This window comes from Lissotriton helveticus, chromosome 2_1, assembly GCF_964261635.1.
Source record: "Lissotriton helveticus chromosome 2_1, aLisHel1.1, whole genome shotgun sequence".
In the NCBI taxonomy this organism is placed as follows: domain Eukaryota; kingdom Metazoa; phylum Chordata; class Amphibia; order Caudata; family Salamandridae; genus Lissotriton; species Lissotriton helveticus.
Window position 1 is genome coordinate 150,209,947 of NC_136059.1, and position 26,995 is coordinate 150,236,941.

Genomic DNA, 26,995 nt, shown 5'->3' on the forward strand with positions numbered 1-26,995 from the left:
GGTTGGAGCGGGAATAGTAAACGTGAGGCTTTCATAGTCCAACACTTTCCCTGCTGTTGCTTAGGTTGAAATGGAACTAGTAAACTGCCCCTCCAAAATCCCACACTTTCCCTACTGTTGCTTAGTTTGGGGTGGTAATAGTAAATCTGAGCCCTCCAAAGACTGACATTTTCCCTGTTGATGCTTAGAGTGGAACAAGTAGATTTTATCTTACTGGAGCGTAAAGAGATTCAAATCTTCTCATTGGACGATAAAGATATCAAAGTATGGAAGAACCTTAGTCAAAAAGGAAAGACTAGTGGTAGGAAATTGCATAATATCTTTTTCGAAATTACTTGAAATGGCAAGAAAATTACAATTAGTATTGCACAACTTACATGAAATGCACTTTGGGGTACCTAGAGAGAAAATTACATGTGAGTGCATCCCTCACATTCAGAAGGCACTCAAGAAACAAGCAAGGGGACTAGTTTTCAGATAAGATGTCTCTCACAAAACATTTTCAGCTGAATCGAGTCTTCTGTAGTAAAACATTGTGCTTAATTTCTTGCTGCTGTAATTTCCAAATTTATGAGCAATTTCCATAAGAAAAAAATGTGCAAATTACCTAAGAGTAATGGACAGTTTTACAAAGGCCTGTGCGGAAAGTCTATCAGAGATGAGAAGTGCAGTAAATTGTGCATGTAGAAGCCCAGGAAGCAAAAAAGATCTTTTTTCTACTTACCTCATCTCAGGCTCCTCCTCTGCTATGGGTGGGAGGCACTGTAGGAAATGACCATCTTTTGCATGATGCATCCCCCATGTTTTGACCTATCTGTTGTCAAGCATTAGAACTCTGCACTTCACCTCTGCTTAACAGGAGTAAGGTATGTGTATGTGTGTATGTGTGCTCCCCTTTTAAACATGTCGAAATTGGCTTGAACCTAATTGACAAAATTAACTTTCCAATTAGGCCATAGTATATGATGCAGAAATATACCCCTGGTGCAGAAAGTTAAAAGCTCCAGTGAACTGCAGAATCCAATGTGCCATCTACTGTAGTGGCAGCGCAATTATGACTTCAGTTCTACCCTGTGTAGCCTGAGAGTTGCAGCTTGAACCCTGCTGCCCAGACCTGGAAAAATAACCTTTTTGACAGGTGGGAAAACCTGATCCAAATTATTACATGTCACCCCTAAGCATATATTGCTTCCCACACGGTAGGGTGCATAATATTTAGAAATTAAATTTGAGAGACATTAGAAATAGAATGTTTACTCAATAATGAGGCCCAAAAAAACATAATCATTGGTCAGGCTGTAACTGGCAAAAAATTAAAGTATAGATTAAACACTTTCAACTAAAATGTTTGACCAATACCAGCTACTGACTCAATTCCGAGACTAATCTTTATGTTTAATAAATACCCAATCTAATGGTGAAGTTAGGTTTTTATTAAATATATTGTAAATGTAACTTCTAGAACGTTACCTTTACCCTGCCTGAAGCTGCTGGAGGCTAATTTGCATTAGCTCTTCACAGACTGCCTAGCCTGTACTTGGGACGTGAAAGAGGTGTGGAAACGGCTCCCAGAGTAAGGACAATGGCAGAGGAGCTTGGAGGTGTTTTTTGTCCCGTGGCAGGTAGGCAGGTTGGGGTAAGCCAAGTACTAAATTAACTTCAACAGGACCTACCCTGTCTCAAGTAAATGTCAGGTAACTTGTGTAAAGGCCCGAACCTTTGTCCCCTAGTCAGGCTGGCACCAATCAGGGGGACTTGGGAGGAGCCCTGAAAGAATGGACCAGCTCAATCTTGTACCCAAGGGTCAGTTGGCTGCCCTTCTTTGTGGCTACAAGGACAACACAAGCTGCAAGAGACCTATTCACTGAAGTGGCCAGCTGACCATTGGAAACTGGGCATGGATCTGATTTTACTGTTGGCCTCTTCCGGACATCCTGACAGTCTAAATGCCTTCCCCTGTGGTCCGGGGGGACTTAGAAGTATACACCTGTGGTTGTTTGGGCACCAGAAGAAAGTTTGGAAAATTTAGAAAATGTATCACAACAGCAGTTCCACAGTATCGCATTGAATTTCAGCTTTAGTCTGCTCAAAAGTCAGGCACCTATGAAAAAAAACCTAAGGCCTGATTTAGGTTTTGGCGGTCATACTGCCGTCTAGCGGCAGTCCCAAGTACTCCATTGAGTTGACATCGGTCCGCCCACCGTATTTAGATGTTGCAGCAATAGACAGGGGAACGCCGCTGAGTGGTCTTCTCTGCTGCCTAATAGTACTTCGCGGGATGGCAGGAATCTCGGTAGGACTCCCTCCAAAAGGTGCTTCAGCCTGTGATGCCGTTGATGCGGGCAATATTTTCTGGCGGAGTCAGCGGGAACGTGGTGGTCTTCCCTCCAGTGACCAGCCAACATCTCAAATTGGACGGGCGGATTGCCAATTCAGTGGGAAGGAAGACCGCCAAAAAAACAACGGCGGGACTAGTCCTACTAAGATCTAAATTAGTTTGTAAGTCCCATTCTGTTTTGGGACTTCAAAAATGTTCAGCAAGATATCTCCAGTTCACCAGTCTGCTTCTGGCATCTAGACATTGGTTCCACGATGGTGGTTTCAGTTTCAGCTGTGCCAAGCACAGGGAGGAATTTTTTTTACACAAAAAGTGACAACATTTCATTGAGACTAAGGAGACATTTCAATTCTTTTCCCAAGAAAAGTGACAAGTTTCCTTTCTGAAGTGAGACTTCCAGAGGTTTACAGGGACCAATCCAGTTGGTGTATCCAAAACGGACTCCGTCATGGTTGGCCTCAAATCGCACATTGGTTGCGGTCTATCGTTTCCACAGACTATCATTGGTGGTTAGGCACTATGCTGAGGATATTTTTTAACTTTAAAAATTCATATCTTTGGTACCCTCTATTAGATTTGTGTCATTTAGTCTCATTTTGTTTATTAGATTTTACTCTATGTTTTCTAATTTGCTTTTGTGTCTTCTATTGCTTGGTGTTTTTTTTTCATTATTACAGTTTTGGTACTGCATAATACCTTACAAATTGACTTATGTTAAGCCTGTCTGCACTGTAGTATATCTACTAGAGGTTCAACTTAGTGATGTGGAGGGTTCACCATGACATGAAGTGTTAATATTCCTTAGGTTGGAAGTCACCCACCCCAAATAATAATAAAAAAATGTAAAAGCAGATTTTGTTTAAGGGAAGTAAATTGTTTGGTTAATAAAAATTCTAAGAAAATACTCAGGAAGTATTTTAGGAGGAAGAGAGGGCTTATTGTTGCTAATTTCTCTTACCCTCTTCCCTTTGTGCATGTCCGTAAAGCAGATCCAACAATAGCTTTAAGTAAAATACCTGGTAACTCAACGGAAGTAAATCTTGTCTACTTTTCTCTTCAACATTTAGAATTCTGGTACAGTGGCTGTATGTCAGAATATCGTAGACGTAAAATTAGTCTAGCATAAATATTGTGACGTAAATATCGTTTACAAAATTATCATCTCATGGAGTGGAAATTTTATTTAATTACCCTCAACGTGGTATATTTCTGTTAAAGATATTTATTACACGATAAATACTCTGGTACACCACTCTAGAGCTGGAGGTGAGTGAAAGAAGGAAACGTATTAACCTACAGGGGCTTATTTACAAGCCCTATGCGCCTCTTTTGCGTCATTTTCAACATGGGAAAAGTGACGTACAGGTGGCGCTAGGGCCTTTTAAATAAGACCCCTAATATTCTTCTCCACATCCATTAATGTATAGTGTGAATACTTTTGATCGCTTGTTAAGAAAATAAAAATGAGTTTAGTGTAATAATCTTCATTCGCTCGAAGAATCACTACCATTGTAAAATTGCTTGTGTACTTTTCTTGTTTACTTTCCTATTTAGCTACAAGCAATCGGGGAAAGTTATTCACTGTCCTTCCTTTAGACAGGAATGGCCTTTCCCAGTTTGGAGGTTAGGCTCGCTCAGTGTTGTGCTTGTTGTCTCACAGGTTGCTTTCCAGTCCTCTAAGCCACAGCGCTATTGGTTAGCCTTGAAGTCTCCTCTTCTTCCTGATTGGTCTTCTCAATGTTTACTCTTTTTGGGTCAGCAAATGACCTACCTGCTAAGGCACATGGAAGAGGCCATGGTCATCCAGTTTGTCAGGCTGATTAGCGAGGACTTGCTAGAGTAGCTCACCTTCTTAAGTGGTGCTCACAATGAATGGTTCACACATGAATTTGGCCACAAGTGTTGAGCTGCTGCCTCTGTGCACCGCTTCCAATCAGATAGACATGCATCCCCCTCCCACCAGCATTGCTGCAGCACAACAAGAGACATTTCAGCTGCAGACTCAACTTTAAGAAGATTAAAGGGAGGTGCACATCATACATAAGTGAGCCAAAACAACACAACAAGCCATATGTAATATATTATTGCAGGTGACTCGAACAACTGTGTAATAAGTAAATATCATTCAGCGTACTATAAAGAGATTACAGTCACTTACATACTAGACCGCGCACCATACATTAGAAGACGAAACAAAGATATTTACTGTAGACACCTTCACTGTTGAAAGATACAGGTGAACGAATGACGCTGGCACATTGTACATGTGTGGAACTTACAGGGGATGATGTTCTTGTAGCGGTTCTTGCTTTTGTTCTCAGGTGCAGCCCCAAAATGGCAAGGGTACACAAGACCGGAGTCTAATTTCTGTTGAGTAAGAAAACCCAAAGAATGAGTGAGAGTCACATGATGCCTGCTGATTCAGGATTGTTAACATTAGATCGAATGACTGAAAGCATAACAATCACTCCAGGTCGCCCGCCCTCTGAAGAGGGGACAAACCATGTCAGACATGTTTCAGCATGTTGAGTCTTCTCCGTGAGGTGCAGCTTGAATCCATCACAAGCTTCAGACTGTGGGAGTCATATCTGGGCATCGGTGTCTATCAAATTGAGAAGGCTCATCCAACAGAAGATGAAGGCAGGTATATAGTAGAGAAGAAGCTTCATTGTGTACTCCTCAGCCACAGCTAGCTCCAACTGTCACCACAGAGCTCAACTGACAGAGAGCAGTCTACTCTAGAATCTAGTGGCACAAAAAGTCTAATGGTTTAGAACCTTCCACACGGACAGTCAGGGGAGGAAGATACCAGCGTGTCCCTGGAGTGACTCACTGAGAACAACACAGGTGATAGGGACAAAGCTTGAACTAAACTTTACAGCAATAACTACTCCTGCCTGTGTTCCATACCATTATGTTCTGGCTGAATCCACTGTACTTTTACCAACAGGCGCTAACCATACAAGCATAGCAGCAGAAAGGAGACTGCCCCAATTAAATACTGTAATAATTAGAATTGGCTAATTAGATTAAAGAGGCAGGCTTTAAAACAAAATCTTTGAGTAGATAAATAGACACTCCAGCCTAGAATGACAATGAGAACACAGCAGGGTATGAATGGCCCTTATTTGTACAACTCCAAAGTTTTCGCGTCATGCTACTCACCATGGTAAAACGCGTTGTTCAGTAATGCCATTGGTGACTAAAGCAGCATAATTAGCCGCACAAATGTAAATGTGCCCCAGGCAAATTAATTTTAAACTGCTACATCACAATTTTTAGTGCTGATCTCTTATTTTTCTTCTAAAAACACAATTCACACTCTATTTGCCACAGCTCTTCAGTGCCAAGGAAAATAATACTTGGCAATGTCATAAGCTCCACTCGCTGGTAAATAGGCAGGATTATTATTCTAGAGTACACCTATGCAATGTCCAGTGGAGTATGTATAGCTCCAGCTTATTCCAAGATGCACAGCTTGATAAAATAATTTAAGGGATATTCCTGAACATAAGTGCCTCCTTGATCTCATGCAGAGTAACATACTCCTTTCTACCAGAGAAAGTGCACTCAGTCTATAGATTTACAGTGACATATGGTATGCAGACTATTGTTCTTGAGTGTCAAAGGACCATGATGCACTTCCAATGGGAAACATCCTTTACCACGCAGTATCTTTACAACGCAGTCACTACCACGACTGCGACATTACTGTGCGTTTCAGTAGCACACAAGTCTTTACAACAAGTTCCTTTAGAGAACGCGGCGTTGGACTAGTGTTGGATTTTAAGTCCAATACCTTCCTGACTGATACACCGACTGGAATTTAAATAGTAATTTAAACTATTCCAAAGTCCAGCGCTTCCCTAAAGCAAGTTGTTGTAACAACTTGCATGCTAAAGGGACATGTGGTAACAACATCGTGGTAGTTACTGCATTGTTAAAATGTGTGTCATGTTAAATGCATTAGAAAAAAAGGTGTGCCCTTTGATGGAAAAAAAAATTCTCTCCAAAACAAATGTCCACTCCTTCCTGCAGAATATGCTGTATTTCATCCTGATGGAGTTGTTTTTCTAATTCAATAAATGCATTTCTGAACTGAGCTAATGCTAACCTGAACTGTGTTTACACTGTCCTCCATCTTGCTTCGGCTTCACTATACATCCTGTGAAATTTGCTGCTGATGTTTCTGTTCTAAACAAAGAATTTGGAGCTTAATAATAATAACAGAGAATAAACCCACAGACTTTTTTCCTTACTGTACCTAACCAAGGACATCCCAACCTAGACTAGTGCCATACAAAAGTATCCATTAACATGCTCGAATTTACTGTGAAAGCGACTAAAGTCCAATGTAGGTCTACTATCATGGACGTCATTTAGGAGTAGTCAGGGGTAGCAGCTGTGACCTCTCAGTTGCGGTCTGCTAGTCCTGGCACTTCCTTTGCGATTCTTGGCATCAGAGGAGGCAAACGTTTTGCCCCCTGTGAGGCCAGGGGTCAAAAAGGAAGTAGCTGAGAGCAAACTGGAGGTCAGAGCTGCGAGACCTGACTACCAACAAATGAACGATGAGTAAATCAATACATATTCAATATTTCACTCAGTTATAGGGATATGTCTCACGGATCAACCCAATACACTTAACGTGTTATCAACTTTTTGAAAAACAAACATATAACAGCGAAAATTATAATATCAGAGCAATTTTAATGCATTGCATTTATAACTGTCTCCATATGAGAGAATTATTTCGGTTGCCCAGAAGTAGAGCGTGCAGAAAATGAAAGAATTGTCAAGTGTTTAATAGAAAACGGGGGGAGAAGAAAGCATAGAAATATATTTACAATTTAATCTTCACAATCCATCAATTAATACAATAAACCATTCTTTGATAACCTGGCATGTAGTGTGAATTCTTATACACAATTTTCATAAATTAGAGACTTTGCTTCCAAAATTGTTGCACCAGAAAATGTGTCACACCATCCAGGAGGTAAAAAAGGAGAAAGAGCGTCGACGTTTCGACTCGTCTGAAGGCCTTAAGGTAAGTTAGACCGTGGCCGTGCGAGTCTTCATCAGGACTAAAATTGTGGGCAACCTGAAGAGCAGTGTGGGCCCTGAAAGGTAGTAAATATATACATGACGCTGTTATATTGAAATTGCGATCATATTTACAGTCGCAATGAACTAAGGGAGATTGCTTACCCAGTAGTATGGATGGACCGAGTGGCAATTTCTTCACTCTTTGTGTCCCACGGTTATTGAATACTGCCTAGAAAATATATATACAATAGGGCAATCATTTGACCCATTCCCAACAGATCCACATTTGGTAATGCTAGGCCAAAATCTACGTATCATTACCTTGTCCGCTGGAAGTGGCTGCGGTATTAGGCTAACTCGATGTTGCAGGTTATTAATCTCTGCACACCAGTTTTCAGTTAAACATCATCCTATAGTCAAGATAAGACATGTTGTAAGGGGTATTCCTCGGTGTAAGGGCTAATTCATTAATTACACAGTGCCCCGTAATTTGCATAAAGGTGCATCTTACCAGTCAAGGGATGTCACAGCGCGTAATTATACGAGCAAGAATTGAATCCACTGAAATCATAATAAATTGCGAATCAATATGAGTCAAAAAAAGGGGACTGTAAAAGCATTTCAATGTGCCATCCTCGTAACTAGGATGCATCTTACCCATTACTGGGGATAGTTCCAAGTTTAAAGTACACCGCCCATATGTTTGCCGGCAGGAATGAATCTCCTAGAAAAGCAACAAAGTGCGAGTCAATAACGGGACTCCCGAACTAGCTTGGCTCAAAAAACGGAAGGCGTCCTGGGCACTCACCAAAATGTTTCTGAATCAGCGCTGAGACATTCGGCGTTCCTGTTTCTGACTCAATTATGGGACATTAGGCGTTCTATCAGAGTGCACGCCGGTTTGTTTGCATGCATGGATGTAGAAAGAGGACTTGTACTTGAAAGTCCCTCGAACGCGACGCTAACCTAAATTTATAAAGGTCCCAACGTTCTAAATTTGTAAAACCAAAATGTTATACAAGATTAGGGTCACCTATATATTTCATGCCTGATTTTAAAAAATATCTTCGAGTGCACCAGATAAAAGGTCCGCCATATTGGATGGGGTATTTGGTAAATAAATCAACCAGTGTTGGCCAGTGTTAAAGAGTCCAAGCCACGAAGCAACCAAACGATATTCAATTTACGGGTTCTATCTGGCTGAGTGGAAATAAATCAAAATAAATATTGTAATTCAATCCACCATTAAATTGTCGTGTGTAACAAACATAATGACTACAATAACATTGCAGATTGATTTTCATCTATATACAGAGAAGGAAAGTAGTACATTTCAGACATGTTGAAACATGTGCAAATCAAGTGAATTAGGTGAAATCAATCAATGCCACATAATCAATCACAGCAATTACAGGAGATCAATAACAGTAATTGCAGAAAATAAATTCATTTTAGCACTTGGTTTTTCGCACAGGGAACATGTGCATATAAACATAACACCGTGTGTACATGCATGAAACAACAATTGATTCATCAATACAGAATGACAAAATTAACAGATATCTAGATCCTCAGGAGAGCCACCTATCTGTTAATTTCCTCCTGTTCATTTAGACCTTGATTCACTGTGTTCAAGGAATATATCCATTTACACTCCCTCAAATTTAGTGTATTCCCAAAATCACCTCCTCGTGGGTTAGTTGCCACTTTCTATATTACCCACCATCGGAAGCTGTTACAGTCATGTCCGAAGGTGGTGAAGTGTTCCACCAAAGGTGCGCCCGGTGTTTTGCATCGAATGCGACTGCAATGCTGCAAGATTCTACACTTTACTTTTTGTGTCGTTTGTCCCACATATAGGAAACCACAAGGGCATAAGATGGCATAAATGACCCCTGCGGTATTGCAGTTACTGTGTTGAGTCAAGGTGTATGATTTGTTATTGTAATTAAATGTGGTACATTCAGTCGTCAATGGACAAGCCCTACAGTTACCACATTTGGTGAGTCCCTTAATTGGAGGAAAATCCCAAAGGGTGGTCTGACTCACACCTAGGTTTGTGGGTAACAATGCTCGAACCAGATGGTCCCTGACATTCATTCCTTTGCGGAAGGCATGTATGGGAGGCAGCGAGCCTCCTAATTCATCACTGATCAAATGCCAGTGATGATTGATCGTTTTCTTTATTGCACTACTTTTGGTGTTGAAAGTAGTAACACACACCAACCGGTCTTCACTTTCCTTTTTTGATTTGGGGGCCAATAAATGTTCAAGATGGTTATGCCATGCCCTTTTTCGTGCTTTCTTTAGAAGTCGCATTGGATAACCTCGTTCATGGAGCCTCACAATTAATAAGGATAACTCATCAAAATAGTCCTCCTTTTTGGTACAGTTCCTCCGCAACCTCAGAAATTGCCCAAATGGCAAATTGTCTCTGAGGTTGCGGGGGTGGTGACTCGTGTACCTCAGTAGTGTATTTCGCTCACTACTTTTACGATATAAGGTGGTGTACAATTTTCCTGCATCTGATTTGATCTGGATATCAAGGAAATTGATAGAGGACTTATCCTGTTCTAGAGTAAACTGGATATCCTCTGAGCAGGTGTTAAGTTGCTTATGAAATTCCATCAGTTCTTCCTTACTCCCTTTCCAAATTAAAAACACATCATCGATGTATCGTGCCCATACGGCAATATGATTGTAGTATGGATTCAACTGATTGAGAACAAACCGATGTTCAAAGTTACTCATATAGATTATGGCTAGATTAGGGGCAAAGCTTGCCCCCATCGCCACACCTTTTGTCTGGTTGTAGAATTGGCCCAAAAACATAAAAAAGTTTTGGGTCATAGCCAATGTAAGCAATTGTATAATGAATTCAGTAGGGACTCGGTGAGGAGTAGATCTCTCATTTAGAACATTCTCTATACACATTAATGCAGCTTGCTGTGGAATATTCGTGTAAAGCGCCACGATGTCCATAGTGGCCAGTATGTTTATAGCAGGGTCTTATGTGAATCCATCTACTAGCTGGATCATGTTCATTGTGTCTCTTAAATATGTGGGAGTAGATATAGCTATTGGTTTTAAAAATATATCTATGTATTTACAGAGAGGTTCTAACAGCGAACCACACCCTGAAATAATAGGTCTTCCAGGTGGGTCCTGCATCCGTTTGTGCACCTTTGGAAGCGTGTAAATCGTGGGCATGCATGGGTACTTATTGTTCAGGTATTCATGCTCATGTTTAGAAATAATACCATCTTCCAGTGCTTGATTGGTGATTTTAATGATGGAGACCCTAAATCTTTTTGTAGGGTCAGATTTAAGCAAAGTGTATTTTCCCACCACAGATAATTGGGACAGAATTTCATTTTTGTATTTTTCAACATTCTGAACAACAATAGCGCCCCCCTTATCCGCGGGTTTTATTACAATATTGCTATTGCTTTTCAAAGTCGCGAGGGCATCTTTTTCAGATTTTGTAATGTTGTACGGGACATATTTTCTCTCTTCAAGGATTTTGTCAACATCCCTCAATACCACCTGTTCATATGTTTTGATTTTATGATCAATCAAGTATGGTGGGGGGTTGAACTTAGATGGCGGTCTCAGGCCACTGCCTGAGAACACCGGTTTGTAAGGGATTTTGAGAAAGTAATGTTTTAGTCTCACCTTCCTGGAAAACTGTAACAATTCCGTCCTTAGAGTGAAATTGTCAAGCATTAAAGTAGGGACAAATGATAGCCCCTTACAAAGAATTTGTTGTTCACTCATAGTCAAATCATGGTTCGATATGTTGATAATAGGATTATCAGGTCTGTGTGTTACCACCTGTAATGCTGGCGCCTTGTTTGGATCTCGCCGTGGGAGTCCTGGTGAAACTGTACTTGTTTGTTCCTTCTCCCTGAACCTCGATTCCAGGAGGCAGAGCGGGTTCCCCTGGGTCGCCCCCAGGGGCGTCCCCTCCCTCGTGGACCCCACCATTGGTCCTCCGCTAAAAAAGGTTGTTGGCCTGGGGGATTCTGATCTGGATTGCTTGTGACACCACCTGTACTCGTGCTTGGGCGTTCAGAATCACTATCTGAACTGCTGGTGTAAGATGAACCTGAGAAGGTGTTAAATCTCTTATATCCACGCCCCCCTCTACTGGTTATACCACCCCGTTGATCTCTAATGTAGTATCCTTCTTGAAGGTAGGGGTATGTAGCTTTCTTATCATATGTTTTTATATCCTTAGCTACTTTGTCCAACTCAGTGCCCTGGGTGTATAAATCAAATTCTCTAATAGTTTTCTCCAGTCTTTCCAGCGCCTCCTTTGCATTTGACAAGGCCTTGTCCTCAATGATCTCTTTCCTGAGATCAGCGATTTCCTTGATCAATCGTTCAACCTCTTCCACCGCAGTTTCAATACCCAACACCATCCAGTGTCTTCAACATGTGTTGGATACGAAACTGAAGTTTTCCTTGAATTTTGGATTTTCGAGGAAAATGGCCGGTTCGTTTTGTACCTGTAATCCAACAGGTATCACATTTGACCTCAGGTATTTTGCAAAATGGCCGGTTCGTTTTGTAACTGTAATCCAACAGTTATCACATTTGACCTCAGGTATTTTGCAAAATACCTGAGGTCAAATGTGATACCTGTTGAATTACAGGTACGAAACGAACCGGCCATTTTCCTCAAAAATCCAAAATTCAAGGAAAACTTCAGTTCCTTGAATTTTGGATTTTCGAGGAAAATGGCTGGTTCGTTTTGTACCTGTAATCCAACAGGTATCACATTTGACCTCAGGTATTTTGTAAAATGGCCGGTTCGTTTTGTACCTGTAATCCAACAGTTATCACATTTGACCTCAGGTATTTTGCAAAATACCTGAGGTCAAATGTGATACCTGTTGAATTACAGGTACGAAACGAACCGGCCATTTTCCTCGAAAATCCAAAATTCAAGGAAAACTTCAGTTTCGTATCCAACATATGTTCAAGACACTGGATGGTGTTGGGTATTAAAACTGCAGTGGAAGAGGTCGAACGATTGACCAAGGAAATCGCTGATCTCAGGAAAGAGATCATTGAGGACAAGGCCTTGTCAAATGCAAAGGAGGCGCTGGAAAGACTGGAGAAAACTATTAGAGAATTTGATTTATACACCCAGGGCACTAAGTTGGACAAAGTAGCTAAGGATATAAAACCATATGATAAGATAGCTACATACCCCTACCTTTAAGAAGGATACTACATTAGAGATCAACGGGGTGGTATAACCAGTAGAGGGGGGCGTGGATATAAGAGATTTAACACCTTCTCAGGTTCATCTTACACCAGCAGTTCAGATAGTGATTCTGAACGCCCAAGCACGAGTACAGGTGGTGTCACAAACAATCCAGATCAGAATCCCCCAGGCCAACAACCTTTTTTAGCGGAGGACCAATGGTGGGGTCCACGAGGGAGGGGACGCCCCTGGGGGCGACCCAAGGGAACCCGCTCTGCCTCCTGGAATCGTGTTTCAGGGAGAGGGAACAAACAAGTACAGTATCACCAGGACTCCCACGGCGAGATCCAAACAAGGTGCCAGCATTACAGGTGGTAACACACAGACCTGATAATCCTATTATCAACATATCGAACCATGAATTGACTATGAGTGAACAACAAATTCTTTGTAAGGGGCTATCATTTGTCCCTACTTCAATGCCTGACAATTTCACTCTAAGGACCGAATTGTTACAGTTTTTCAGGAAGGTGAGACTAAAACATTACTTTCTCAAAATCCCTTACAAACCGGTGTTCTCAGGCAGTGGCCTGAGACCCCCATCTAAGTTCAACCCCCCGCCATACTTGATTGATCATAAAATCAAAACATATGAACAGGTGGTATTGAGGGACGTTGACAAAATCCTTGAAGAGAGAAAATATGTCCCGTACAACATTACAAAATCTGAAAAAGATGCCCTCGCGACTTTGAAAAGCAATAGCAATATTGTAATAAAACCCGCGGATAAGGGGGGCGCTATTGTTGTTCAGAGTGTTGAAAAATACAAAAATGAAATTCTGTCCCAATTATCTGTGGTGGGAAAATACACTTTGCTTAAATCTGACCCTACAAAAAGAATTAGTGCCTCCATCATTAAAATCACCAATCAAGCAGTGGAAGATGGTATTATTTCTAAACATGAGCATGAATACCTGAACAATAAGTACCCACGCATGCCCACGATTTACACGCTTCCAAAGGTGCACAAACGGATGCAGGACCCACCTGGAAGACCTATTATTTCAGGGTATGGTTCGCTGTTAGAACCTCTCTGTAAATACATAGATATATTTTTAAAACCAATAGCTATATCTACTCCCACATATTTAAGAGACACAATGAACATGATCCAGCTAGTAGATGGATTCACATAAGACCCTGCTATAAACATACTGGCCACTATGGACATCGTGGCGCTTTACACGAATATTCCACAACAAGCTGCATTAATGTGTATAGAGAATGTTCTAAATGAGAGATCTACTCCTCACCGAGTCCCTACTGAATTCATTATACAATTGCTTACATTGGCTATGACCCAAACCTTTTTTTATGTTTTTGGGCCAATTCTACATCCAGACAAAAGGTGTGGCAATGGGGGCAAGCTTTGCCCCTAATCTAGCCATAATCTATATGAGTAACTTTGAACATTGGTTTGTTCTCAATCAGTTGAATCCATACTACAATCATATTGCCCTATGGGCACGATACATCGATGATGTGTTTTTAATTTGGCAAGGGAGTAAGGAAGAACTGATGGAATTTCATAAGCAACTTAACACCTGCTCAGAGGATATCCAATTTACTCTAGAACAGGATAAGTCCTCTATCAATTTCCTTGATATCCAGATCAAATCAGATGCAGGAAAATTGTACACCACCTTATATCGTAAAAGTAGTGAGCGAAATACACTACTGAGGTACACGAGTCACCACCCCCGCAACCTCAGAGACAATTTGCCATTTGGGCAATTTCTGAGGTTGCGGAGGAACTGTACCAAAACGGAGGACTATTTAGATGAGTCTTCCTTATTAATTGTGAGGCTCCATGAACGAGGTTATCCAATGCGACTTCTAAAGAAAGCACGAAAAAGGGCATGGCATAACCATCGTGAACATTTATTGGCCCCCAAATCAAAAAGGGAAAGTGAAGACCGGTTGGTGTGTGTTACTACTTTCAACACCAAAAGTAGTGCAATAAAGAAAACGATCAATCATCACTGGCATTTGATCAGTGATGAATTAGGAGGCTCGCTGCCTCACCTACATGCCTTCCGCAAAGGAATGAATGTCAGGGGCCATCTGGTTCGAGCATTGTTACCCACAAACCTAGGTGTGAGTCAGACCACCCTTTGGGATTTTCCTCCAATTAAGGGACACAACAAATGTGGTAACTGTAGGGCTTGTCCATTGACGACTGAATGTACCACATTTAATTACAATAACAAATCATACACCTTGACTCTACACAGTAACTGCAATACGGCAGGGGTCATTTATGCCATCTTATGCCCTTGTGGTTTCCTATATGTGGGACAAACGACACAAAAAGTAAAGTGTAGAATCTTGCAGCATTGCAGTCGCATTCGATGCAAAACACCGGGCGCACCTTTGGTGGAACACTTCACCACCTTCGGACATGACTGTAACAGCTTAGGATGGTGGGTAATAGAGAAAGTGGCAACTAACCCACGAGGAGGTGATTTTGGGAATACAATAAATTTGAGGGAGTGAAAATGGATATATTCCTTGAACACAGTGAATCAAGGTCTAAATGAACAGGAGGAAATTAACAGACAGGTGGCTCTCCTGAGGATCTAGATATCTGTTAATTTTGTCATTCTGTATTGATGAATCAATTGTTGTTTCATGCATGTACACACGGTGTTATGTTTATATGCACATGTTCCCTGTGCAAAAAACCAAGTGCTAAAATGAATTTATTTTCTGCAATTACTGTTATTGATCTCCTGTAATTGCTGTGATTGATTATGTGGCATTGATTGATTTCACCTAATTCACTTGATTTGCACATGTTTCAACATGTTTGAAATGTACTACTTTCCTTCTCTGTATATAGATGAAAATCAATCTGCAATGTTATTGTAGTCATTATGTTTGTTACACACGACAATTTAATGGTGGATTGAATTACAATATTTATTTTTATTTATTTCCACTCAGCCAGATAGAACCCGTAAATTGAATATCGTTTGGTTGCTTCGTGGCTTGGACTCTTTAACACTGGCCAACACTGGTTGATTTATTTACCAAATACCCTATCCAATATGGCGGACCTTTTATCTGGTGCACTCGAAGATATTTTTTTAAATCAGGCATGAAATATATAGGTGACCCTAATCTTGTATAACATTTTGGTTTTACAAATTTAGAACGTTGGGACCTTTATAAATTTAGGTTAGCGTCGCGTTCGTGGGACTTTCGAGTACAAGTCCTCTTTCTACATCCATGCATGCAAACAAACCGGCGTGCACTCTGATAGAACGCCTAATGTCCCATAATTGAGTCAGAAACAGGAACGCCGAATGTCTCAGCGTTGATTCAGAAACATTTTGGTGAGTGCCCAGGACGCCTTCCGTTTTTTGAGCCAAGCTAGTTCGGGAGTCCCGTTATTGACTCGCACTTTGTTGCTTTTCTAGGAGATTCATTCCTGCCGGCAAACCTATGGGCGGTGTACTTTAAACTTGGAACTATCCCCAGTAACGGGTAAGATGCATCCTAGTTACGAGGATGGCACATTGAAATGCTTTTACAGTCCCCTTATTTGACTCATATTGATTCGCAATTTATTATGATTTCAGCGGATTGAATTCTTGCTCGTATAATTACGCGCTGTGACATCCCTTGACTGGTAAGATGCACCTTTATGCAAATTACGGGGCACTGTGTAATTAATGAATTAGCCCTTACACCGAGGAATACCCCTTACAACATGTCTTATCTTGACTATAGGATGATGTTTAACTGAAAACTGGTGTGCAGAGATTAATAACCTGCAACATCGAGTTAGCCTAATACCGCAGCCACGTCCAGCGGTCAAGGTAATGATACGTACATTTTGGCCTAGCATTACCAAATGTGGATCTGTTGGGAATGGGTCAAATGATTGCCCTATTGTATATATATTTTCTAGGCAGAATTCAATAACCGTGGGACACAAAGAGTGAAGAAATTGCCACTCGGTCCATCCATACTACTGGGTAAGCAATCTCCCTTAGTTCATTGCGACAGTAAATATGATCGCAATTTCAATATAACAGCGTCATGTATATATTTACTTCCTTTCAGGGCCCACACTGCTCTTCAGGTTGCCCACAATTTTAGTCCTGATGAAGACTCGCACAGCCACGGTCTAACTTACCTTAAGGCCTTCAGACGAGTCGAAACGTTGACGCTCTTTCTCCTTTTTTACCTCCTCGATGGTGTGACACATTTTTTGGTGCAACAATTTTGGCAGCCATGTCTCTAATTTATGAAAATTGTGTATAAGAATTCACACTACATGCCAGGTTATCAAAGAATGGTTTATTGTATTAACTGATGGATTGTGAAGATTAAATTGTAAATATATTTCTATGCTTTCTTCTCCCCCCCTTTTCTATTAAACACTTGACAATTCTTTCATTTTCTGCACGCTCTACTTCTGGGCAACCGAAATAATTCTCTCATATGGAGACAGTTATAAATGCAATGCATTAAAATTGCTCTGATATTATAATTTTCGCTGCTATATGTTTGTTTTTCAACAAGTTGATAACACGTTAAGTGTATTGGGTTGATCCGTGAGACATATCCCTATAACTGAGTGAAATATTGAATATGTATTGATTTACTCATCGTTGATGGAAGTAATGGTCAGAGACCATTGTATTTGAATAGCATAAACACCCAGGTCTTTGACGTTTTGGGTCACCCCATTTTGATAATGGTTACCAACAAATGAAGTCCATGACTACCACGAGAGAATCTCTGAATGTATTCGGTAGTAAATTGTTTCTTCATGCTTGTCCTCTATTGCTGCACATCGGAAGAATCACATACTTGTGTAGAATGTATGAAAGTCTTTGTCTAGAGTTCTATAAAATATATGTCGTTTCTGTATCAAGGATACCCCTTTTCTCCCATCATTAGAAGGCAGATCTATGCTGGATTCCATATGGAACTGTAGTGAGTTTTTTTTACTTATGATTTGTATGCTTTATTGTTAACCTGCTGATGGGATTTTTCCTTTATTGGCCTATTAATCCGTTACATAAAATTTCAATCAACTTGTGTGTCTTTTTCATAAGAATGGTCAGTATTGATTCTTGAACCTAATCATAGTGAAGGGTCCAAACGGGTCGCAAAACATTCATACATGGGGGTGCGGTCGCTATCAGGAAGGGAAGGCCTCTTCCTAATAGCGATTCGCAAAACAGTATTTTGCGGGTCCCAAGTCATTTGTGAGTCGCAAAATACTGTTTGTATATTGGCCCTTGCTTTTTAGCGTGCGCATACTGGTCTCGTTTGCGCACGTTAAAAAGCATTGTACATCTGGCCCTAAGTCTCTTATCCCATTAAGGAAATCACTGCACTATTGAGGTGAACATTTGAGAATTATAAGGAGGCATTATCTTTTGAAATAATTACCTTTCCGAACTACGTCATGATACTTGGCATCCCTTGGTTGGTTCATCATAATCTCTATATATATCAGACTATTAGAACTATAGCACTATCTTCTCATTGTTGCCCTGAGAACTGTTACAATAAGAATATTATTGGTTACCAAAGGAACTAGTCCAGGTTCAACCTAAGGAATCAAGCTTGATCAGTGCCCTCAAACAAATACCAACCTAGTACCAACAGTACTCTGACATTTTTAAGAAGCCATTCCACATTCTTTAATACCTTTTGGAAGGGCGTGCTCCTTGTCCAAGAAAGAAAGGGAAGACTTGAAACAATATGTGCACAGGACAGTATGACAGTACAATCCACCTCACCTGCTGGAGCCACTGTCGGCCTGGCCTGTATGGCAATCAGCCCATGTCTGAGGGGATAGCTAGTCAGTGTGTGGGCAGTTTTTGTGCTAATGGGCATGTTTTAAAGTCCGCTTGGCTGGTGTTTACAGTTGAGTTCCCTGATATTTAAACATTGCCTGTAGCAAGTTCAAATCAATACAGTCTTCCATGTATTCAAAAACACTTATACAGAGTATCTTTATAAGTTCAAAATTTACAAATATGGGCCACTCTTTTAGCTATCTAATCCACTTGTAGGGACCACTTTTATTATGGTGTCCGAGCCCATTTTTTAATCCTAGCTGGAGCCTTAGTGTTCTTCGCCTATGTGTTCAGAGCCAAGTGTACTTCCAGACCAACTCGAACACTACCCCCATGTCAGCCTCATCTACAGACTCCTCAGACCCTGTCAACCCTTTAGAGATTCCATCATGAACTTCATCGCACACCATCTCTTGCCTCCACTGACTACATCGTCCTTGGTGCACCTCAAATTTCACCTGGACAACCCCAACAACAAGAGCAACTCGTCCCTGCTGGAGAACCTCACCACCGTCAGACTCAAACAACTGGTCACTTCCCCAACCCACTCAGCAGGACACACGCCTGACCCCATCTTCTCTGCCAGTGACAACATCTCCTTCAGCTGCACCTCCAAACTCTTGTGGACCGACCACTGCTTGGTCCACTTCTTGTTCACCAAACCCACCGTACACCCTCGCACTCACTGCTACCTTTGCAGAAGTTGGAACAAGGTGACAGAAGAACAGCTCACCACCTCCCGCAGCAAAACACCTCCATGACCCCCAACGACGCTAATACCTTAGCACGCAACCTCCAACCTCCACCGATGAATCTCCAACTGCGCCAACACACTGCCGCCCCTCCCCCGTAGAAAGCCCCATGCAAGCTACAATCCAAGAAAGCCAGCTGGTTTTCTCTCCTGCCCTTCAGGAGTCCAGACGCACCTGTACACGGCTCGATAAGAGATGGAGGAGCAGCAAGACCCCGGAAGACCACTCAGCCTTCAAAACCTCTGTCACCGTACACCACCACCTCATTAGAGCAACAAAGAAAGGGGCCCTAAAGGATCAAACCCAATGCACTCAACAGCAAAGAACTTTTTGTCATGGTCAAAGAATGTGATAAAACCCAGCACAGAGACAGCGGACACCCCACCCTCCCAAGATTTCTGCAACAATCTCGTCACCTTCTTCCACCTCAAGATTAGGGAGATATACAACAGCTTCGATATCCTTGATACCCAAGACCCTCTCACCCCACCCGCATCCGCTCACACCCAACCACATCTGACCACTGCAGACCCTATTCAGCTGGACACTACATCTTCAACAGAGCTGACACCTCCATCATCCCTGAAGTCTGCCCACCATTAGCTGCTCCATCAACTCCGCCACCTTCCCGGAAGACTGGAAACATGCCAAGATTAACCCCTTTCTGAAGAAACCCTCTGCCGACCCGACGGACCTCAAGAACTTCAGACCCATCTCACTGCTCCCCTTCCCAGACAAGGTCATTGAGAAGGCCATCAATGCCCAACTTTCCGAGTTCATCAAAGCGAACCACATTCTGGACAACTCCCAATCCGGCTTCTGAAGCAACCACAGCGCTGAGACTGCCCTCCTCACCACCATAGACGACATCTGCACCATACTTGACTGAGTCAAAACTGCAGCCCTCATCCTCCTGGACCTCTTGGCTGCCTTTGATACCATCTCCTACCGCACCCTATGCACAAGACTCCATGAGGTTCGGCATCCACGACAAAGCCCTGCAATGTATTCGCTCCTTCAGAACACAGTGAGTCAGACTACCACAGTTCCACTCTGAACCCACAGAGATCAGCTGCTCCTCCATGAGCCCCACTCACTTGAACATCTACATGGCTACAACGCCTCATTATATTGCTTCCACACGCCTACTATGAAAGACCTTCAAGTGGATCCCCACCGAGTCCAGAAAGACGGTCACACACACACTCATAAGCAGCAGAATCATCTACGCCAGTACACTTCACGCCGACATCACCCAGAAACTCTTCAAAACCGACTGCAGCCACATCACCAGCCACCTGAGAGACCTCCATTGGCTCCCAGTCAATAAAAGAATCACCTTCAAGCTCTCCACACACACCTACAAATTCCCTACATGACACAGGGCCTGCGTACCTTAACCGATGCCTCGTATTTCACGCACCCACTAGGGACCTCTCCTCTGCCCAACTGGCCCTGGCCACCATCCTATGTATCCGCAAGACCACGGCCGGAAAAAGATCCTTCTCCTACCTCGCAGCAAAGACTTGGAACACCCTGTCTCTCCACCTCATTCAATTGCCTTCACTGTCTCAATTCAGGAAGGACCTCAAGACCTGCACTTACTGAACCACAGCGCCTTCAGCAGATCAGCAGTCTACCACCAACCCCCAGTGCCTAGAGACCCTTACAGGTGAGTAGTCACACTTTACATGACACTTGAATGATTGATTGATTGATTGATTTAGATCTTGGCAGATGGGTTACTCCATCACAAGGGAGATGGATATCCCGTCCGGCGAAATATAAATTCTATAGGATATAATGGTATTTATATTTCGGAAGACGGGATATCAGTCACTGTCGTGACAGAGTAACCCGTCCGCCAAGATCTAAATCTGGTCTCAAGACTGTTCATTAATACCTACTCACACCCTCAGAATATCTAGGAATGCTTGACTCATGCTTCCCCAATTTAATATTCTGAATAGGATATACCTTGACCTGCAATGGATTGAAAATATATACTCATTTCCACCAGTGGCTTGCCTACAGTATTGTGACCCAGAAGTCACCATTTATCAAATGTTGTTGGTATGTCAAACTATTGCAGAGTTCTATGAAACCATGAAAGGGATTCTCACTGTAGTGATAGAAAGAACTGGAATGAATAAGGCTCAGACAAGCATTCCTTGATGGAAGACAGAGGTGACCAGATGGGAAGGCATTTACACTATAGTTGTACATATAGAGTGAAGGAAAGGCCACAAGGAGGAACTATTTGCCCAGACTTGGCACAGTCTATTTGTGGAATTTAAGGGGTAAATGGTCAATGAGCACAGTTTGAAATGTCCGCCAAGGGGAAAAGACCAATGCAATGTGAAGTTTAGATCACTAAAATTGAGTAACAATGGTGGGCTCTGGACGGAGCTCCTTCAAGAGGATCCGCTAAATGAAAGGTACTGAAGAGAAGTGAAAGAGAGACTCCTGGCCCCATGTAGTGGACCAGGGCTGACACATTGTAAACCTACTTTATTGTGCAGAAAAAACTTAAGGTACAGCCTTCCCAAACCTAGCATAACTGATCAAATCAAGACAAAAAACAAAATCAGTGGTAATGTAGTTGATAAGCTTATTGCTAGCTTACAATGGTTTGAATGAAGGAGGTAGCAGAAGCCTGGTCACCTGCACTACCAAATGTACAACATATATGCACTAAATGTATTACCAAATTCTGCCTCAATGATCTAAGGTTACTGCTCTAACATTCTTAAATTACTATTTCCTTATGAAAAGAAACAAATATTTTTTTTAGTAAAAAATAAGGACCACTGAATTTACCAGTATGGTTACATGGAAAGCTCACAGCACGTAGACCTCAATTCATTACAGATAGCACAAATAAAGGTTTCATATCTGAGATTACCAACCTGGTACTCTGCATACCGACCGACAGATAATGTGTCAGTATCCTCTTTTCTGTTCTGCTCCTCTTCCATCAGTTCTGCCTTCTTGAACTTTTTCATAACCTCTAACAGCTCCAGTACTGGGATAGTGGTCTTCAGCTTCCCTACAACAGTTTGAGAAAGATTGCTATTTGATGTTTTATGATATTTAAAGAATTATAAAATTGTGTTCAAGGTAACCATCTGTACACAAAAACCACAGTTTCACCCAAAGTGAAACTGTGGTAGTGTAGAACTAGTGTAGAACTACAAGCTGACCTCAAAATCAATTTTATGAAAAGCAAGTAAAAATGCAAAGTTTTCAAGTGCTAGGACCATTTTTTGTCCATTTTTCTGTGAGTTTTAGCCCACCCACACAACATACAAAAAAGTATAATACAATACAGTACAAAGCATAAATACGGAATGTGGTTTTTGGACAGCCCCTTTCAGCATTGACTACTCTCGTTCAGCTGGCTTTAGGCAATGACCAACAGGGATATCCATCAGTTTGGAAATTCAGCCCACAGCATTTTACAGAACACTTTTGAAAAGTACATCACACACTAGTACCCCTGACAGCCTTGATGTGCTCCTCCCCCAAATACTTCGCCTACTCCCCTCCTGTTTTCTGGATTTTCCTTGACTTAGGCCTCTGTACACTTTACCACTGCTAACCAGTGCTAAAGTGCTCGTGCTCACTCCTTACAACATGGTAAAATTGGCTTACACCCAATTGCCATATTTAATTTACTTATAAGTGCCTAGTAAAGTGGTACTACATGCACTTGATAGATTAACTAGTGGGCCTGAAGCAGTTGTTATGCCACCCATTAAAGTGTTCTGGCAGTAAAAAAAAACTAATTTTGTTTTCCACTACTGTGAGACCTACCTCTCCCATAGGATAACATTGGGTTATCTTAGTATATAAGCGCTAACGATTGAATGGGAACAGGTAGTAATGTCATGTTTGGTCTCAAAAGAATTGTAGTTTAAAACAGTCTTTAGTGGTAAAGCCATATTTTAGGTCACAATTCTGAAAATGCCACTGTTAGAGAGTTGAAATTTTATTGTCCTATCCATTTGGTGCCTGCAGCCTGTGTCCAGAGTCACATGAGTGCGAATAGTAGGCAGCTGGCCTTTTTGTATTCCTCCCAGACAGAGAGACAAAGGGGGTCTAGGTGCTGGCAGGATGGGCAGGATGGGTGGGACGGAGCTGTTGCCTACCTCACTTACATTATATAGGGCTGCCTCCAGCATACCCACAAAGGAACTTGACACCAGCCTATTGTCACCTTAGACTGCTTGGTGGGGGATGGAAGGACATTTCCAGAACCAGATGTGGGGGTAGCCTAGGGGTTCCCCCATTTAAAGGCTCAGAAGGACTGCCTTGTATTCCAAAGGACTGTCCTGCTGCTTAAGGCCTGCCATGCTGCTTCAACCCAGGATTAACACAGTGACTCCAAGGGCTAGTTGGCTGGCTTCCTGTTTTGAGCTACAGGGACTTAACAAGCTACAACAACCTTGAACCCTGAAGCTGGATCCTGCCCAAAGTGAGTCCTGATCACCCCCAAGTGGTGCCAACCTGTCCGAAACCCTTCAAAGTGATGCTAAAGGTGCCTCACTCTACAACCTGGGACTTAGATAATTTTCTTCCAAAAAGTGACCCGAGAAACGACAGGAGTTTGGGACCTTCCTGTTCGCCGATTCCCCCAGGTACACAACTAATCAGCATGAGTTTTTGGTAGCTCCCGCAACGTTCTACTCCACAAACAGCAAATCCTGTTCTGCCGCTCCTCCAGAAAGAGGTTACTGCCTCATGGAGCCTTTGTTGTGTAAAGTCTGCAGTTTCGACCCACTAGAGATTTTCGACTTCCCAAAAAGTGATAAAGTCTTAACACAGAAATCTTCACTGCAACTTTGTGCAGTGGATCCTCGACGATGGTGCCTCCTTCTCCAACAACACCGGCTGCCTTACCCCTCCGAACTATACCTTCACAGAAAAGTTTTCTTGAAACTTCTTCTAAGTCAAACTGTAAGTAGAGACCGGGCCCAATCTACATTGTGTATCCAAACTGCGCTCCTTCCCAGTCAACCGTAACTATTGACTTTGTCCTGGCCTTGGGCAACTAGTTGGTCGAGATCGGCGCTTTGATTTATTAGGTGCTATGTTTCACTAAAATCATTAAAAAATCATAACTCTGGTTCTACTTATTGGATTTAATTCATTTTGGGGTCGTTTTATTTATTCAGTTTTACTCTATTTTTCAAAATTAGTGTCGGAATTTTCTTTTGCTGTGTAATCACTTTATTACTGTTTGTGTGGTGCATATACATTTAACCCAGTGCCTCTAATTTAAGCCTGATTGCATCTGTGCCAAGCTACCAGAGGGCTATGCACAGGTCAATTTAGTGACCTTTGTGCTCCAAGCTGACAAGGATTGTGGTTTTTCCGAATATAGCATGTTAAAACGTGTGCTTTGACAACATGGTTGTTACAACGACCTCGTTGTTACTACGCGGTCATTCCAACGATTTGCTCTAGGGGGCACGCTGGAGTTTGGAATAGTATTAATTACCATTCCTACTCCAGTTTGCGCAACAGCAGGGAAGGTGTTGGATTTAAAATCCAACACATTCCCTGGTGTTGCACGCCCCCTAGAGAAAGTTGTTGAAACGACCTGCAATGTAATGACACACAGGGTAACAACGCGGTCGTTGTAACGACTGAATTGTAAACTACTGCATTGTGTGTTGTGTGGTAAACGTTGCTTCCCGGTTTTTCCTTATGAAGACTTTTCGCCGTCCACAATCATAAACACAATTTCGTACACACACTCATTGGCTTTTGTTATTTTTTGTTTTAATATTGTTTTTAGGAGGCCTCCGGCCCTCACACTCTCCCTTAATGCTAGCTGTTTTCTGCACCTTTCATCTTTGCTTGTCTGCAGTAGACCATGAGGTGACAACCAAGCAACAGAGTGACTCCAGCATCCAGCATCCAGCATCATGTACTTCTCTGCAGCCAGACAAAAATTTAGCAAGAGCCTGAATTTGCCTAGGCTGGGTGGATGCTACAGATGCCCCTATTCTCTAGCAATCATACAATGAGTGCTCGCTTTGCTTTAAGTGTGTGCTTTCATTAATAAAAAGGCCAATGCGCAGGATTAAGGGCATTTCAGTTCTTCAGGAGAGACCCAATTAATTACAAATCCAAATAAAATATTCGCTTGACAAAGGAATATCAGGGAGCTTTCATAAAACTCAACAGAATTCTGTAGAGTGAAACTCTGCAAATTACGCCAACCCCAAAGCACAGCAGAGCTAGGTTCCTGGGAGCTGTCAGGTCTCTAGGGCACAATGTAGTCCATTTGTGTTGCTATATGAGTACTCAGCCATGTTTTTTCCACCACCAGAGCATCACAAGGACCTCTGTCCTCGCTTCTGGGTGCCATCAATCCAAATATAGATCTCTCAACTGATCTAAACTTGTATATGGCATAGTACTCTGCATATACTAATGTGTACATGCTTGACACATTGTTTTGTTACTGAAATTTAGAACTGGCTTTTGCAGGGTATCACACCACTTGCAACCGACTGTCAGACCCCATTCTGGAAGGCCATGGGAACAGCAAGGGCTACTAGGCTTCAACTTTGGGTTTTGAGGTCATTTGCCCCTGATATTCTGGGGTCTATCCTATTATGGCCTTGCATACTGGGCCAAGTATGACCTTTTCCACACTTAGCTTTCAGTGGCAATAATAGCAGACAGTTAAAGTCTTCTCAGGGGAGCAGTATAGGGCTGCTCAAGCTCAGATCTCAACAGTCACACACCAAATCAATAAAGAAATGTCCTACCAGGTGCTTATCTTTATAAGAAAGAAAAGTACTTCAATACATACTAGAAAGCAATCCTACACACTAACTCAACAAAATACAATGTAATATCCCTCTTGATATTCGGTCAATGCTGTACCTTTCCCTGCTTTCTACCTATCTCTCACTGGCCCAGTTTATATCCTTCGCTATATGTCCCCCCTTCTTATGAGGTATGGAGTAGTAACACAAATTAATCTCAAAAGCAGTTTGTAATTACCCCTAAATACATGTCTCCTCAGTCTCACTTTACAGTTATTACCACCCAGCAGTGGAAGCAGTCCCAGTAGTTTGGCCTTGTTGCCTGTTCCTCAGACGCGCGCGCACACACAAACTCTCAAAGAGAGAGGTAGCTTGCTGGCCAGCAGCTCCTCTGCACTCCCAAATCGATTTCTGAGCTCTAATTCAACTATGTGCCTGCCCTGGATCCTTAGCAGCAGGAGCAGAGAAGGCAGCACTCACTTGATGAGGTCCCAATATGACCAACGGAGAGTGTCAGTGATGTTGGGGTCTTGGTGATGATCCCACGCCAGAGCAAGAAGGTCCTTGCTTGAACCCCGATCAGCCAGATAACATTTTCCTGATGCAGCCTCTCCTGGCTGGTCACAGGTTCAGTGCATGAAGTCCTTCATGGGCTGCCTACAACAGACAGTTGCAGTCAGAGAATGGGCTGGTAGCACCGGGCAGTCCCAGCCGCGCACAAACTAAGTCTGGGCAGTTGCGGATATGCACAGGCCCATTATGACAGTCAGCAGTTTTGGCCATACACAGGCCAGTTACGATACTTAGTAGTAGACATTCACAGGTCAGTCACAACTAGATCAAGAAAAGCCAAGTACAGGCGAACACTCAGCTGGCAGTTGTTGCCTCACATAGGCCAAATCTGGTGCATAATCAGAGCCCGGGCTGGCTTCTGCAACTGCAGTCACGGAGCAGTGTTACCCACCAGGAACCAGCAG

General features: G+C 42.3%; 1 protein-coding gene across 1 annotated transcript in view; it reads right to left on the reverse strand.

The window, feature by feature from the left end:
* LOC144819257 (receptor-type tyrosine-protein phosphatase mu-like) overlaps window positions 1-26,995 on the reverse strand; it is a 643,238-nt gene that overhangs the window by 147,262 nt on the left and 468,981 nt on the right. Inside the window, exons 9-10 of the mRNA XM_078677226.1 lie at window positions 22,143-22,282; window positions 4,618-4,705 (exon numbers count right to left, since the gene is read on the reverse strand). Of these exons, the coding sequence (XP_078533352.1) occupies window positions 4,618-4,705; window positions 22,143-22,282 (228 nt within the window). The remainder of the gene's footprint in view (window positions 1-4,617; window positions 4,706-22,142; window positions 22,283-26,995) is intronic.